An 18,206-nucleotide genomic window follows, 5' to 3' on the forward strand; every position below is an offset into this window, starting at 1 on the left:
TGTGGAATCAACATGTACAGCATTTTTCCAAGTGCCCACAGGTGTTATCAGTACTGGAAAAAAAAGTGACTCTTCATATTACAAATATTTAAATATTTCCATTTTTAATTTTCATTTTCCATTACTTAAATTTCCTTCGGGATTAATAAATTATCTATCTATCTATCTATCTATCTATCTATCTATCTATCTATCTATCTATCTATCTATCTATCTATCTATCTATCTATCTATCTATCTATCTATCTATCTATCTATCTATCTATCTATCTATCTGCTCTGTGGAAACGCAGTTCAGCTGAAAAGTCCCTGAATTTTTGTCATGTGCAGCTGAGTCACTAATAGCTTCACAACGAGGAACTCAGAATTCTTTCTGTTTAGTGCAAACATTTTTTGTTTGTTGAGTTTTTGATATGACTCATGAAGAATAAAGTGATTTTGGTGAAATATCACAATTTTAAACTCAGATTTGGATAACTGTCCGCACTGAGCTGCGTATTACAGATGAGTACTTCAAGCACTGTTGGAAACTTAAAAAAATATTTTGATTCTGTCTGTTTTTATAAAATCTGGCTTTGATGCATGGTAAATGATAAAAAATGATAAATGGTTTCATTTTGGTGATATTTTTGTAAGATAAAATGCCTTTCAAACCTGCTACAGGATTTTAGGGATTTGAGAGTTAAACACACTTTAACCTGTTACAGTGATAATAACCAAACAAAAATGTTTCCTTTTGTCAGACCTTTATGTACATGTTTCAACTATCAGTGATTCAAAGGTTCAAAAGTTCTTTATTGTCACTGCTATAAAAACAACGAGAAGCACATTTCCAACACCGCAATAGTGCGGTCTGGAGAGTTCAAAGCCACTGTATACATGCGCACCGCCATCTTGCAGAGAGCCCCACCTAATGGAACCTAATGGATTCTGTATCATCTGGTAATTGAACTCTTTCAGTACTGGCATTTTAATTGCTTTCAGTGTCATCAGCACTTTCTCGTCAGTTTTATTCCTAAACTGACACTAAGCCCTTTCTTCCTAGACTTCCTAATGAACCAACACATCCAGTTCCAGTTCTCACTTAAATCTTAAATTAAGGGGGCATCAGCTTTTTTTTTAGCATCTTCACACTTGCAAACTAGAAAAGCACTCAGAGAACGCAGCACTCCACCAAGGCTGTTCATTCCCCCATATGGCATTGTCAGAAATGCAGCAATTTAATCAATTGTTCTTTGTATAATTTCCGACAGATAAGTCCCGATAGGTCCGCAGTGGTTGATTTGTAGTAGGCTCACAATCATGTGATTGTCAGCAAGCAGCTGACATAGTGTTCACTTGTTGTCATAGAGTAATGCTGTGCTGCTACCTTGCAATGACACAGAAATCTTTAACAAATCCGCGGATCCACACTATAAGCCACATCACTGCCAAAATCTAATCAGTTGGTCCTTGTGTCATTTCTGACCTTCCATGAAAATTTCATCCAAATCCCTTAGTCTGTTTTTGAGTAATGTTGCTAACAGACAGACAGACGGATGGACGGACAAACATACGCCATGTTCCTTGGTGGAGTAATAATGTCACTTCAGCTATGTTCAGTCTTGACAATTCCACTGAATCGTCAAGTGATTTAAACTGAATGAATGCATTTTTACCCGCTATTTAAACTTCAACTGTGAGTGGTTCTGTTTCAACTGCCATTTTAACTCTTTCGCTTCTTCAACTCTTGGTAAAAAAAAAAAAAAAAACACAAGGTTTTCTGATTTCTTCGTCTTACACAGTTATTTTCATACAGAGATATTTTAAAATCCTCCTGTATCGAGGTGACAGAATGATTTCTGCCTGAGTCATTTTCACTGAATAATTAATCTCAGACATGAACGTAAGCAAAATTGGATTTGAATTTTAAATGTTTACTTGATTTCCAAGTGTGTATTGATTTTCTTGTTTTTATTTTATGCAGCCTATCACATTATTTGTATGTTTATGTCAAGCAGGAGTCAAACAGAAGACACAACAATGTTTATTAAATCATGAATAATATGGCCTGAGGTGTGAAATGGCAATAAATTTTGAATGCAGTTTTTCTGTAAAACTTCAAATGTGTTGCAAAAGCGACAGTCTGTATATGCAGATTTCCATTCTCTGAAACCTCAGAAGGAGAGATATCACTGGCTACTTGATGTGACACTTTCATCTGTTCAGGGATGATGATGTAACCTTCTTCTGAGCAGGTCTGAACATTCAGATGCATCAGTCATTTCTCACGGTGGAAACAACTTGAGGTAACACTGATGCTGCTGTCCACCATTTCTAGTATCAGACAGAACTTAAACATTTCATTTATGCAGCTGGTTTGCTTTGTTTACTGACTTGTCCTTGGAAATTTTTAACAGCTCATGTTCTTCATCAAAAATACTGACTCTGGTGTTATAGGACCAATATACAGAGGTTCCTTAACAACAGGCTGTAGACGAGAAAAGTATTCGTCATGGTGGTCATCTGTGTTCATTCTTGATCTGTGACAGGGAGATAAAAAGACAGTGTACAGATGTAAAAGGCTGAGATCTATTCACACAGGCTCAATGCTGTAACTGCAGCAAAAAGTACATCTACTAAATACTGACATGAAAAGAGTGAATAGTTTTACAATAATTTATTTTACATTTCATATTTTGATTAATTGGCCCTACTTTGTAGAAATCTGTTTTCGACTTGACACAAAAAGAGTCTTTCTTGGTGGCAGTGTTTTTGTTTTTTTTGTTTTTTCCAACATGAGAGTCCTTAAATCTTAAGATGGTACCACAAAAATGTTTATTTTTTCATTGTAATAATGATAATGATAATTATCACTTTAAAGTCACTTTGATATGAATTTCAAGGGATGCTATTTGCAACTTGGCAATACATTCTGAAATCTTCAGGTCACCACTCAAAGATTCCAAGCACACTGACAATAACCATTGAGGGATATTATTGGGAGGCTGCACAATGGCTTGGTGGTTAGCACTTTCACCTTGCAGTTAGAAGATCCCTGGTTCTCATTCCTGCCTTCCCAGGATTCTGCATGGAGTTTGCATGTTCTCCCTATGCATGTGTGGGTTTTCTCCAGGTACTCCAGCTTCCTCGCACAGCCCCAAAACATGCTGAGGTTAATTGGTGATTCTAAATTGTCCATAGGTGTGAATGTGAGTGAGACTGTTTGTCTCTATATGTAGCCCTGTAATAGAGGGGTGACCTGTCCAGAGCGTCTCATGCCTTCACCCTAAGTCAGCCCCCCCACGACCCTAATGAGGATTAAGCAGTGTATAGATAATGGATGGATGGATATTGTCGGTCATAGAGTTTTGCTGGGATAAACAATTCTCTAATTAAAACAAATCTTCACACTCAATAACTAAACAGTAGCAGCAGAAAAAGACTGATAGACTATATTTAGCGGAATTCTCTGTGAATCGTTCCACCTGTCGTCCAGATCTCCCCACAGACAAGATAATGAGCAAAATCCTCCATCTGGCAGGCTCGCTTACAGCAAACTCAACCTTAAAACAGTTGTCTGAATGTGCTAAATTTAATTCTGCTCTAATTAGTTTTTTGTCAAGAGGCTGCAGAGCAGGCTGGGCTGTGCCTGTGGTGATCAGAAACTAATCAATCATCAGTCTATCAGAACAAAAGGGTGAATCTGGTTTGTAGAGAGACAATACCACCTTGCAAACAAATCATCTCTTGTAGTTAAAATGTTTAGAGACAGAAAACGGTCTATTGTTGTTTTGAACTTATACAAGCAGCCTAACTCTTAGGTCTTATGATTATTCCCACATTTTGAAGTTGTAACCTCATTAATGAAGACTTGTTTTTCATTCTTTGCAACAAATTCAGTGTTCAAAGTGTATCTAGCTGTATTCTACAACACTTTATAATACATATTGTGCAGGTGTTATTTTGGCTTTAGTCTGAAATTAGTTTGAAAGACCAACTTGCAAGTTGATTATTTTATTTTTTAACAAAGTATGTTTTATTACGGAGCCCCGAAAGGGACATGGAACAAAAGGAAGAATCCCAAGAAACTTTTGTAAGATCTCACAAAGACTTTTGTGAGATCTCTCAAAATTCACATCGATCTTATTGGATGTTTGCTCTTCAGATTAGCGACCTGTCTTCATCGTAGTCACGGGCAACAGCAACTATGTTTGAGAAGACAGGTACTTTTCAGAGATGTTTAGATTCTTAACAGTGAATGTGATAGCATTAGCTTAGCTACTTAGCTTTGACTACGTTTGAGAAGACAGGTAATTGGCAGGGATGTTTTGATTCTTAACAGTGAATGTGTTAGCATTAACTTGGTTACTTAGCCTTGACTATGTTTGCATCCACTACATAGCGGTTAAAGAAACGCAATAAGCTGATGATAAGATCTATATTTATCTTTATAGATGGTTTTAAGGTTAATTGCGAGGCAGAGGTCAGCTGTTGCCTGGGGACAACAGTGATCATGCTACTGGTGGGACACAGTTGTACCAGATTTCAGAGGCGGGGTTGTAGAACCCAGTCGCAGGCACAGATAAGTCAGTGGCAATGGAAACAGGTCTTTATTTTAACAAAAACTAACTAAACCAATACAGAAAAGGGAAAAATGATAAATGATAAATAATGATAATGATAATGATAAATTAAACCAAATATAAGACAAGAATGAACTACAAACTACACCTACAAAAAACCACAGCTCAACTACAAAAAAACAAACAGGGATTAACTAACCAGAAAACAAACAATGTACTTACTAAACCAGGGGGAACAGAGCTAAGGGGGCGAAGCAGGCGGGCTTGGGGAATTCAGAAGTTAGTGGGGGAACAAAACTGGCAGACAGAAGGCTGGGGAATATCCACGAACAGGTAGGAGCAAAACGGAGTCCAAGAGGGGGAAATCCAGGATGGGGGAAGCAGGAGAGTCCAAGGGGCTGAAGCACATGAGGGGTTCACAGGCTTGGTGTGGAGAACTAAATCCAAGGGGGGGAAACAGAGTCAGTGACAGAATGTGAGTCAATGTTCCAACGGGGAATGAATGAAAGGACAGAGCTTAAATAGGTGGAGGTGAGGTGGAGAACAACAAACCTGCCACAGTGCCTTCTTGTCTCTACGTTCCTGAACCAACTTATCCAGCAGATCATCACAGCTCCACATCCTGTAGTGGCCTCCCTCTCACTACTACGGCTACGCAAGTATCACTTTCCTTCTGCTAAACGGGTAAATTAAAAACTACAATTGGTTTTCCAATTTTCAAAGTCATTCTAAATTCATCACCTTTTCTACCAACTGCTTCCAATGACGATCACAGTTCATAAGTTTATCTGCATATATTCATTCATTTATTTACTGTCTGTCATTGTCATGTCATTATTGTTTATTGCTTGCTTGTAGTATTAGTTAATAAATGTTTGTGTATAATTATCCTCGGTTCTACCGTGTATTTCCTCATTTTGGGAACTGGAGGTCCATGAAATCAGAGTTTACGACTTTCATACTGAGACTGATTAATTTAATTGTCATCAAAGTCTCTTTGAGACTTAGTTGAAATTGATAATTTCCTCAGACAAGCTGAGGAAGGTGCTCCTAAATTAACGAGTGCAATTTTAATCATAAAGTGTAGTTTCTACCATCAGGTGTGGTATATATATTTATATATACAATATATTTCTCCAAGGTGTTTCCGAGACACGGCCTGAGCGAGTCCAGCCAGATATGAGGATTGTGCGTTGTGCATCACGTTTGATTTGTAGAGTCGAAGAGATCATTCCAGCCAGATAGACAAAGCTTCTCAACTCCTCTCTCACTTTGTTTTACTCACTTCAAAAAGCGTGACAGCTAGAGTAGGTGAAGATTTTTTCCAAACATCATATACATATATATATTAGGGCTGGGACTTTAACGCGTTAATTTCGATTAATTAAATACAGCGAAAATAATGCGTTAAAACTGATAGAGTGATTAATTGCACCCTCCTCAGTTCCCTCATTTCTGGCACACCGGTAACTCTGATGAACACTCCAGCCCAGTAGATGGCGGTAATGAACCTAAAGTCTGTTTGTAGCCATGAAGAAGAAGCACAGGAAGTACTGAGTGAAGTCAGGCACTGGTGAACAGTGAAGGAAGACCAGATTGAGCTTGTTGGACAGAAAGTTTTCTTTTAAAAATCTTCCCGATGTAGCTTGGATAAAAGCTTGGTTGTGTGCAAATTGTACAACAAAGAGTTTTCTGATCACTGCAGCACTTCAAGTCGACGGTATCACCTCAATGTAAAACATGTTGCTGTTAGCACCAGAGCTAACATTAGCTATATACATATATATATATATATATACATATATATATATATATATATATATATATATATATATATATATATATATATATATATATATATATATATATATATATATATATATATATATATATATCAGGCATGGCAGTTTTCCACCGTTCCGCGGAAATTCGCCATTTTAATTTTCAAATTGATCATTTCTGTGAATCGTCCAAATCCGTTGAGAAAATTTTAGGGGGGGTGAGGTATGGTTTTGTTACTCTTGCTCCCGGTTTTTGAGAAGCGCTCAGTGTTTCTCCCGCAGCGTAACAGACAAAGAGAACCAGTCTAGCTCCTGCTGCATTGTAAAAGGCCTTGCGATTGGTCGAAATTGGTTAGCTGCCAACGATTGGACCAATCAAATTGCTCGATGCATTCTTTTGTTACAATTCATGGCGGCATGTTCGTGTTGGAATTTTGAGCTATTGGGATCGTTTTCGGTGGAATCATGAGGTTTTTATCGAAAGATCAAGAGTCATCGGTGCTAGAAATAGATAAAAGTGTCAAAAACAAGTTCCGATGGAATTGGCTTGAGAGAAAAGTCAGAGTCATTTAACAAAACACTGGGTATTTGACTCATGACTCAGGGCAAAATGAATCACTGATAGTGTTTAAAGAGTGTTCTGGAAATGTAAAAAAAACTGACACAGCTGACTCCATAGAGCAGGTGTCACTAACTGGCGGACCGCGGTCCGGATCCGGATCCAGACGCCGTCTTATACGGACCGGACCTGTAATCAGTAAATTGTAACGGGATTTTAAATTTGACCGATCGCTTCTGTTTTACCGGCACAGCTTTCCCAGTGTTTACGGCATTAGTTAGCAGCTCAGGAAACACACAGACCAATTACGTACGAGTTCAGCCATCCCACGTGACGCTACTCAGCCAATGAAGTCTCTGCATTGCAGCTGCTAAACATCACAGCTCTGCATTCAGAAAACAGTTGAGAGGTGAGGGACAGACAAAAAAGGAAAATGAATAAAGCGACACCGAGAGGGAAATAGCCCTGCACATGCTGACCATGTTTGGCTCAACATACAGCTGGAGGCACCTTTCTCAACTATGAACATAACAAACATGACAAAACTGAATATGGTTCCAGACTGGCCAATGAGCTCCAAATGTGTTTGAGAAGGACCCTGACACCATTCAGACCACAATACACAATTCAAAAAGTAGTGGCAGGGCAAACTGCAGCTCAGTTCTCCCATTAAGCAGCATGGGATATAAGGGGAGTAACAAGACAGGGAAAAAAATGTAAAAGTGTACAATTGTTTACATTTTTTTGAGATTTAGGTATTGTTAAAGATGTATATAAGCTGGTTTGGGTTGTTCAGTCATTATTTTTTCAAGTTCTGCACTTAATTTTAAGATGTACAGTTATATCAAAAGTCATTTGTTAGTAAATGTCAAAATGTTTTTGAACCGTACTGAATTTATTTGATTTGATGGTCAGCTATTGATTACATGCACAGGCTAATAAAACTTCTAGGTTACATCAACATATATCGCACTAATTGAAGGCAGACTTTATGATGTTTATGACCTTTGCTTTAATACATTTTCTCTGACTGGACCACTATGAATTTTAGTTGAATACCCCTGCCATAGAGGAAACTGTGACATTAGAAGTGACTTTGTGACCAGTGTAGAACTCCAGTGTAAATAGTGTTAAAAGACCTATAGAACTGTAAAAATTGTAGGACTAAATGCAGTGAGACATTGAAGAAAAAGTAAGTTAACTTTTCATTAAATTAACTTATTCATTACAATCTAGTCTTCTGTAATTCTATGCATGTTTTTCATTCTAAATCACCTCTATTTTACTGAAAACCTCTCGGCTCAAGGGGGGGCTGTGCCCCCCTGGACCCCCCCTGCAGATTGTATACCGAACATTTTCAGCTGAAATCAAAATTTGCTGTTGCCATGCCTGATATATATATATATATATATATATATATATATATATATATATATATATATATATATATATATATATATATATATATATATATATATATATATATGTGTGTGTGTGTGTCTGGATAGATAGATAGATAGATAGATAGATAGATAGATAGATAGATAGAGTTCCGCCATGTAAGACTAATTTCTGCAATGATTTTGCTACATACATCCTTTTATGGTTCCCGTGCGAGACAATTTCTACACTTTCCGCTACACACAGTTGTATTCCGTGCTCATTTTAGACAGCAGTATTGTGTTCCATGCAATCCCATGGGGTTCTGGATGGGATGAAGAAGTTAGTACAAGCAAGACTGACAGTGGTTAACATTATCAAACATTGTTCAGACACAGAGACACCTGCCCTGCTCTCCACTGGTTCACCTCAAATTTCAAATTCATTTCTTACTGATGCCAAGCATAATGGAGCAATGCATAGATTTAAAAGTGTAACCTTAATTGTTATTTCTGCATGTCAGGATATCTTGCTGATTGTTATATGCAAAACACATTAGAAAAAATAGGAGAGTCTAAAGAAGGAAATTGGCAAATTAATACAGTCTGACAACTTTTATGAGCTTTAACATCATCATCTGCAGGATTTCAGCATGGTGTCATCTGTCTCACACAAGAATGCACAGTATGTGTGAGTATCTGTAGATGTTGCTCGCAAACTGTTTCTCCAATTATTAAACTTTGCTGGATGGCTGGCCATTACAGTACTGATCGTAGATGTGCACTCACCCGCTCTGCTGACTGTGCTGTGCCAAAGAAGATAGGGATGAAGGCGAGCCAGATGATGCAGGTGGTGTACATAGTAAATCCAATGGGTTTGGCCTCATTGAAAGTCTCAGGTACACTGCGTGTCTTGATGGCATATACAGTGCATGTGACCATCAAGAGGATGCTGTATCCCAGGGAGCAGATGAGCGACAGGTCAGAGATGTCACACTTGAGGATGCCACGGGCGTTCCCAGGATCCTGTGTGCGTTGTTCGCCATAGTCCACAAAGGTATGCGGTGGGTCAGAAGCAAACCACACAAGGACACCCAACAGCTGAACTGAGATGAGTGAGAAGGTGATGACCAGTTGGGAGGCTGGAGAGATGAAGCGTGGTGCAGTCACTGCCTTCTTGCCCTGCTTGAAGATGCGATGGATGCGGTTGGTCTTGGTGAGCAATGCAGCATAGCTGAAGCACATGCCAAGGCCCAGGAAGATTCGGCGGAAGGAGCAGACGACAACATCAGGTGCAGCGATCATGGGGAAGGTGATGATGTAGCACAGGAAGATACCTGTCAGCAGGACGTAGCTCATCTCCCGACCAGAGGCACGCACAATGGGTGTGTCATTGTAGCGAATGAAGGTAACGATGACAAAGGTTGTGGCGATGATGCCGAGAACAGAAATGAAGACTGGCACTAGTGCCCAGGGCGAGTGCCACTCCAGCTTAATGATGGGGATTGGCTGGCAGCCAGTGCGGTTCTGGTTGGGTCTTTTCTCATAGGGACAGAGCTCACATGTAAACTCACTGGCCTGGAAGTGGTATCCTTCACAGCGCTCACAGTGCCAGCAACACGGGACGCCCTTCACCACCTTCTTCCTCTCGCCGGTGTGGCAGGGCAGGCTGCACACTGAGGCCGGCAGGGAGGAGTTGCCAGTGGTCCACTGCAAAGCCTCCATCTGAGGAGAGGGAGGAACCAGGCTTGACAACATTCATCTTCAAACTGAGCAGACAGCTCTGCAATGACACAGTTCAACTTCTACTCTAAATCAGATGCAAGTTCTACTCACTCTAAACATACACATATAATGGCAAACAGAAAAGATGTGCATTTATCATGTGTTAAACAAATCCAGTTATGCAACAGTGTGTTCCTCTCACTCTTGAAAAAAGGAAAAATAGAATCACTGAGTTGATTCCTGCTGATTAAGGGTCAAGCCGAAAAGTAAAAAAAATGGAAATGACTTAAATTAACCAAAATGTGTGGTGAAAGTACTTTGCAAACTCCATAAAATGACTTCCTTCATAACTTGGTGCTTAGTTAGTAGGAGATAGCTCTATAATATAGCATTTTTTAACTTTAGGAGTGAGAAAACCCAAAGTTAAAAAACATTCTCCATTTTGTGTATTATTCGGGGTATTCAATTTTTCCTTTCAGAAAGTATTAAAAAGTAGATGTTGGAATCACAGATGAACTCTAGATAAGATACTATCACAATATGTTGCCCACAATAAACAGTAGTGTCATTGCAATAACCAATTCAAGCTTGCTTATAAATTCATAAGTTCATAACTGAACCTAAAAAATACTGGATTTTAAACATGATATTTTTTTTTCCAGTTGTAAAATGAAATGTCATTTCAATCAGAATATGACTCAGGTGAAAATAACAGCTATGTTGGCCTGATCTCCATATACCCAGGCAGGTTTTACAAGCACTAGAAACATCCATCACATACATATGCACACACTTTTTGGTCAAAGCTGTACTGGTTCTTACATTTAGATGCAGTTCATTGGTCCAGCGTCCGATGACCTTGTACTCTGCTGTCGACCTGTTGTTAATCTGATACTGGAAGATGTCGTAGCGTCCTGGAGCATCACCATTCTCATTGAAGATCACTGAAGTTCCTGCACTTCCTGCAAAAACACAAAGAAAAAATTTTCAGACATGAAGTTTGAAGACATGAAGGTGTGAGGTGGAAGACAAACTCTTATCTTAATAAATGGAAGCAGGGGAGACAACAGATTCAATGTACTTCAAAATGAAATGCTTACGAGTTCATGGCCTTTGGAATGACTCGTATAAGCATTGATCTGCCACCACTATGGTTAGGGTTTGGTCTTGTTTATGCTCAAAATCTTATTCCAACTTAGGGGAAGGCATAATTTGGATTAAAGTTCCTTCATTCAATTCAATTCAATTCAATTTTATTTATATAGCGCCAATTACAGTCAAATTGTCTCGAGATGCTTTACAGAACCCATATGCCTGACCCCCAGAGCAAGCCAAAAGGCGACAGTGGCAAGGAAAACACCCTTTTAACAGGGAAAAAAAAACCTCGAGCAGAACCCGGCTCTAATGTGGGGGGACCCATCTGCCTGCTGGCCGGGCGGGTTGAGAGGGACAGAAGAGGTAGAGGGGTAGAGATAGAGGGATGGAGGTAGAGGGGAAGAGGTAGAGGGATAGAGATGGAGGGGTAGAGGTAGAGATAGAGGAATACAGATAGAGGGATAGAGGTAGAGGGGAAGAGGTAGAGGGGTAGAGATAGAGGTGTAGAGGTAGAGATAGAGAGGTGGGGGGTGGGACACAAGGACCATAAAACACAGCCACACATCTGAAGCATCCAGCTCTGGGACCAGGGACACTCAGAGAAAGGACACAGAAAGAAACAGAGTGAATGTAATGCAATAATGGTATATATAGTAAATACATAGGTAGTTAGAGAAGGGCTCAGTGCATCAAGAGAGGTCCCCCAGCAGCCTAGGCCTATAGCAGCATAACTAGGGGCAAACTAAAGGGACGTCAAGAGGGGAAGTCGGTTTTGCAAATGAAAACACCAGCTCACCCCGTCAGGGTCCCCCAGTCAGCCCTAACTATAAGCTTTGTCAAAAAGGAAGGTTTTAAGCCTGGTCTTAAAATTAGAGAGGGTGTCCGCCTCCCGAACCTAACTGGGAGCTGGTTCCACAGGAGAGGCGCCTGATAACTGACGGCTCTGCCTCCCATTCTACTTTTAGAGATTCTAGGAACAAGTAAGCCTGCAGTCTGAGAGCGAAGAGTTCTGCTAGGATAATATGGTACTATCAGGTCTTTAAGATATGATGGAGATTGGTTGTTAAGAGCTTTATATGTCAGAAGAAGGATTTTGAATTCTATTCTAGATTTAACAGGAAGCCAGTGAAGAGAAACCAGCATAGGAGACATATGATCTCTCTTGCTAACTCCCGTCAGTACTCTGGCTGCAGCATTTTGGATCAGCTGTAGATGTTTCAGAGAGCTATTGGGACAACCTGATAATAAGGAATTACAGTAGTCAAGCCTAGAAGTAACAAATGCATGGACTAGTTTTTCTGCATCACTCTGAGACAGGATGTTCCTGATTTTCACAATATTTCTCAGGTGGAAAAAGGAAGTCCTACAGATTTGTTTTATGTGTGAGTTAAAGGACATGTCCTGGTCAAAGATAACACCGAGGTTCCTCACAGTAGTACTGGAGGCCAATGTAATGCCATCCAGAGTAACTATATGCTTTGAAAGCAATTCTCTAAGATGTTTGGGGCCAAATACAATGACTTCAGTCTTGTCTGAATTTAATAGTAAGAAATTATAGATCATCCAGGTCTTTATGTCCTTAAGACAATCTTGCAGTCTGGCTGGCTGATTAGTTTCATTTGGCTTCATAGATAAATACAATTGAGTGTTGTCAGCATAACAATGGAAATTAATACAGTGCTTCCTAATAATATTGCCTAAGGGAAGCATGTATAATGTGAACAGTATTGGTCCTAAGACAGAACCCTGAGGAACTCCATGATTAACCCTAGTATGCTCAGAAGAGTCATTGTTGACATGCACAAACTGGAACCTGTCTGATAAGTAGGATTTAAACCAGTCCAGTACTGTCCCTTTTATGCCAATAGAATGTTCTAGTCGCTGTAATAAAAGTTTGTGGTCGATTGTATCGAATGCTGCACTAAGGTCCAGTAAAATAAGTATAGAGACCAGTCCATTATCTGACGTTATGAGAAGGTCATTAGTAACTTTCACCAGAGCTGTTTCTGTGCTATGATGCACTCTGAAGCCTGACTGAAACTCTTCAAACAAGCTATTCCTTTGTAAATGTTCACATAATTGATTTGCAACTGTTCTTTCCACAATTTTGGAGAGAAATGGGAGGTTGGAAATTGGTCTATAGTTGGCTAAAACATCTGGATCTAGAGTGGGCTTTTTAAGTAAAGGTTTGATTACAGCAACCTTAAAAGCCTGTGGTACATAGCCTGTTACTAGAGAGAGATTAATCAGATCTATCATTGAGGAATTAATTAAAGGTAAAGCCTCCTTGAACAGTCTAGTTGGTATAGGATCTAAAAGACATGTCGATAGTTTGGATGTAGAAACTATTGAAATTAGTTCAGAGAGATGTATGGGAGTGAAAAATTCTAAATATCCATCTGGTCTTACAGCCAATTCTAAAGTATCTGTACTCGATGATACATCTGTGACATTTGCAGGAAGGGCCAGATTAATTTTTTCTCTAATCGTAATAATTTTATTTGTAAAGAAGCTCATGAAGTCGTTACTGCTCAAAGCTAAAGTAATACAAGGTTCAACAGAGCTCTGACTCTTTGTCAGCCTGGCTACAGTGCTGAAGAGAAACCTGGGGTTGTTCTTGTTTTCCTCTATTAAAGATGAATAATATGTTGTCCTGGCATTACGAAGAGCTTTTTTATAAATTACTAGACTATTTTTCCAAGCTACATAAACTTCTTCTAAATTAGTGGCGTACCACTTCCTTTCCAGCTTTCGGGACGCCTGCTTTAAAGTCTGCAGCTGGGAATTATACCAAGGAGCAGGTCCTCTCTGAGACAGAACTTTCTTTTTTACAGGTGCAACACTATCAAGTGTTGTACGCAGTAAGGCTGCAGCATTATTAACAATATAATCCACTTCTGTGGGGGTAAAATTATAATATTTCCCTTCCATTATATCAGTAAGTGGTGCTGGACTAAATAGAGAGGGTATTATTTCCTTAAATTTAGTCACCGAATTGTGAGACAGACATCTACTGTAATGATATTTATTCTTAACTCCTATACAATCTATTGTTGTAAATTGAAATGTTATCATAAAATGGTCAGAAAGAAGAGGGTTCTGGGGAAATACTGTTAACTGTTTGATTTCTATGCCATAAGTCAGAACGAGGTCAAGGGTATGATTAAAACTATGAGTTGGTTTATTTACATGTTGAGAAAACCCAATTGAGTCTAATATTGAATTAAAAGCAGTCATAAGGCTGCCACTGCAATAATGACTTTATCTGAGCTGAGCACTAAATCAGATAAAAAGTCTGAGAATTGAGATAAAAACTCAGAGTAAGGAGCAGGAGGACGATATACAACAACAAATAAAACTGGTTTCTGAGCTTTTAAATCTGGATTAGAGAGACTGAGAGTAACATTTTCAAATGAACTGTATTATGAACTGGTTTAGGTCTCTGGTTCATTTTTAAGCTAGAGTGGTAGATTGCTGTCACTCCTCCTCCTCGGCCTGTGATTCGAGGAACATGACAGTTAGTATGACTAGTAGGAGTTGATTCATTTAGACTAACATATTCTTCCTGCTGCAACCAGGTTTCAGTCAAACAGAACAAATCAATCTGGTTATCAGTTATCAAATCATTTACTAACAGAGATTTAGACGAGAGAGATCTAATATTTAACAGACCACATTTAATTGTCCTGTTTCTTCGCTCAGTTGAAATAGTGGTATTAATTTCAGGTGCTGATTCAGGTGTTCCCGGTTACTCTGAGAAAAATATTAATTGACTAACAGTTAGAGCACCTTTGGCTCAGTATGAAACTTTCCCAGTTTGATCATCAGCGCAAATAATAATCTCCATTACAAAATATTTGCATCTCTTAATAAGCTGGACGTAAAAGCTTGTGTACTTGTATGTCTTAGTGGAAAAGCCTGAAAAATGCAACTCCTAAGTTGCTTTTCCACAAGATATATGCATTCAAAACACTCACTTCACTTTTATTCCCATTCAAATTCTGTGTCTGTTCTGATAGAATGCACTGTCACATTTTGTTAATAACTGCAACAGCAAATCATGTATAATTCCCTCCCTATAAGTGTGTTGCATTTAGTGCCCTTACTCCGCCAAAGAATGTGGCAGAGTCATGTGACGATAGAGGTTGGCTTGTCCGTTTGTCTGTCTGTTAGCAACATTACTCAAAAACAGACCAATGGATTTAGATGAAATTTTCAGGGAAGGTCAGAAATGACACAAGGACCAAGTGATTAGATTTTGCCAGTGATGTAGATTACAGTCTGGATCCATGGATTTGTTAAAGATTTATGTATCATTGTGAGATAGCGGCACGACGTGACTGTAACTATGACAACAAGTAAACACTATGTCAGCTGCCTGCTGACAATCACATGATTGTGATCCTACTACAGATCCACCGCTGTGGACTTATCGGGACTTGTGCGTTGGAAATGCTACAAGGAAAAATTGATTAAATTGTGGGGGTGTTTCCGATTCCCATCAATTCCCACTGCACGCTACATATTTAGGTCACACAGCTGTGACCTAAATATGTATCTGTACATCATGTACACATGTTCAGCACAAGGTCATTTTGTTTGTGGGTACATCTATATTAAGTGGCCACATTCTATGTTGCTGTGATTTCTGATCATCAATAACTAATAAACAAATGCTGCATTTCTGACAATGCCATATGGGGCAATGAACAACCTTGGCAGAATACTGCGCTCTCTGAGTGTTTTTCTAGTTTTTGTAATGCAAAACATTTCTTCAGTTTGTGTCTGTGTTTTCTTTTAAAGCTGCTATTTCTTCTGGTTTTCTTCCTGATATTCTCTCAGGTTTTTCTGTCAGTGTGATGAAGACATTCCTCTCTGTGTGACTCACTGCAGTTTCCCTGTTGACTCGTCATCGAAACAACCACATCGACATCTTGTCACCATATTATAATAGATTCACAGCTTTCCTTTAAAGCTCATATTAACAAATTGTGTAAAAAAAATCAAGCTAAATCTCGCAAATTTTTGCGGAATTCGAAATGAAATGTCAACTGAAGCCGCAAAAATGTACTTGCATTCAATGATTTTCACTCATTTCAGCTATTGCCTAACCAGTTGGTCCCAGGCTGGTCAGAGTGCAAAAAAACCATTGGAAGTTTTGTACAAACAAGCAATTAAAGTTATGGATGAAAAACCTAGGCACTATCATTACTGTGTAATTTAAAAAAAAAAAACACAGTTTTTTAGACTGGGACAGTCTTCACACATTTGCAGATTTAAATTTGATTCATAAAGTACTGCACGATTTAGCTCCAGATCCCCTGGCAGAGTTCATCAGCCAAAGAAACAGCTCTGTGCATGTCACTCGAGGCTCTGTCAGAGGTGATTGTTTCATTCCTCTGCGCAGGAGCATTTTCAGTAAGTCGGCCTGGTCAGTGAGGGGCGCTAGTGAGTGGAACTCAGTACCAGAGGAGGTTAAACTGCTTACAACTTATAAAGTCTTCACAAAAAAATTGAAAATGTGGCTTATTGACACCTCTAGCTGCCAACACTAAAAGACAAGCCTATTTGTGATGTTTTGATGTGATCAAATGTTATGTGTGATGTGTTGTGTTGTCTCAGTCTCTCTTAATTGTACAGTAGTGTTTGAACATGTATCTTGTATTATATTTTATAGGCATTGTGTGCCCTGTGCTCTCTTAACAGTTTGTTGTATATGTTATTTGTTATATTTAGCGTCCTATCATGTGTCTATTTATGTTTTTCTCTTGTAGATGTATTTTACTGCTTTTTTACATCATGGCCAGGGGACTACAGATGAAAACTAGCCTTCCGGCTAATTCTGGCTTTTTTTAACCATGTGTGATCATATGTTTTATGAAATTGTACTGTCCCCTTTCAAATAAACTAAATTAAAATTGAAATTGAAATATTGACTAAATTCCTCCTGCCAAGTTAAAATCACATACAGTCAACACAGTTATTATAATGGAAAAAGATTTACGTGGCTTCAGACAGAACTGCTCGATAGCCAGCACTGTTTCTCTTGAGCAGTGATATAAAACGATTTACCCAGAGCCGATTTTCTCACCTGATATACAGATATCTGATAAGCTTCTTTATACAGTGCAGTGATCAATAGTGCTATTTCTAGGCATCAAAATCATTATCTCAACAAAATGGCAAGTACATTATGCAGTGACAAGTACAGGTCAGGAAGTCAAAATGGGGAGAGTGTGAATCCACTGCTGATCATCCCTAAAAAATCATTAATTAAAAAAATGTTTAAACTACAGTTTTTTTTCTGCAAAAGATGCTTAATAACATCTAACCTTAAAATGTGTCAATATATAATTTAATGTGTTTTTTTTCCCAACAGAAACCAATAAATTCACTTCAAAAAATGTAATTAATTATCCATGACAAACACTTTTTGCTGAGATTTTGCTGTTCATATTTGACATCTGGCAAATACAGGTGTCATACTTTTAATTAAAAATTTAAGGGAACAGAGAGACAGAAAAACTCATTTGCGCAAAACCTTGTTAAATATAAAACCTGGTGAAAGTTTGTTTATTGGTTTAAGGTCAGATTCACATTGAAGCTGCAGGAATGTGACTGAGTCTGGTGCCTCGAAGTGAATTTGTTTTTAGTTTTTATAAATTTTATGTAATCATGATTAAAACCTGAAACTAACTGTTTTAACATATTTTGAAGAAACATACAACACAAGTTCACAAACACTTCAGGTAATGATCCTAAACTCTTTCTGCCCTGAATGTTCCTGAGCACGGACCAGGCTGTATCAGTTACTAAAACACAACATGTCTGCCTATAAATGCTGTGTATTCCATAAAGGGGCTAGTTGTTGTACTATAGCCAAAAGTGGTAGAGTTGCAGTTAAGAATTTTAAGAAAATGTTTCATCATCGCTCTTGTTTTTCATATCTCACTTTGGACTGGTGATGGGGAAAGGGGGATTTATTGTATTTCTAAATTCTCCCAAATCTTTCATCAAGTTTGTTCATTTTGGGCCTACAGTTGTGGAGCTGTTGTAGACTGAATTTGGGTATGTTCTTTTGTATATGGAAATGTTAAAAATA

At 38.6% G+C, this 18,206-nt stretch overlaps 1 protein-coding gene across 3 annotated transcripts in view; it reads right to left on the reverse strand.

Moving 5' to 3' along the window:
* The window catches only part of grm8b (glutamate receptor, metabotropic 8b), a 316,080-nt gene that overhangs the window by 58,521 nt on the left and 239,353 nt on the right, over positions 1–18,206 (reverse strand). For 2 of the 3 annotated variants that reach the window (XM_055008544.1, XM_055008538.1), the window contains 2 exons: positions 10,832–10,971; positions 9,074–10,009 (listed from right to left, as the gene is read on the reverse strand). In XM_055008544.1, the coding sequence (XP_054864519.1) occupies positions 9,074–10,009; positions 10,832–10,971 (1,076 nt within the window). Of the gene's footprint in view, positions 1–4,576; positions 5,003–9,073; positions 10,010–10,831; positions 10,972–18,206 lie in introns of those variants that run through there. The other variant, XM_055008542.1, reaches the window with a different exon arrangement.

This window comes from Amphiprion ocellaris, chromosome 3, assembly GCF_022539595.1.
Source record: "Amphiprion ocellaris isolate individual 3 ecotype Okinawa chromosome 3, ASM2253959v1, whole genome shotgun sequence".
Lineage (NCBI taxonomy): Eukaryota > Metazoa > Chordata > Actinopteri > Pomacentridae > Amphiprion > Amphiprion ocellaris.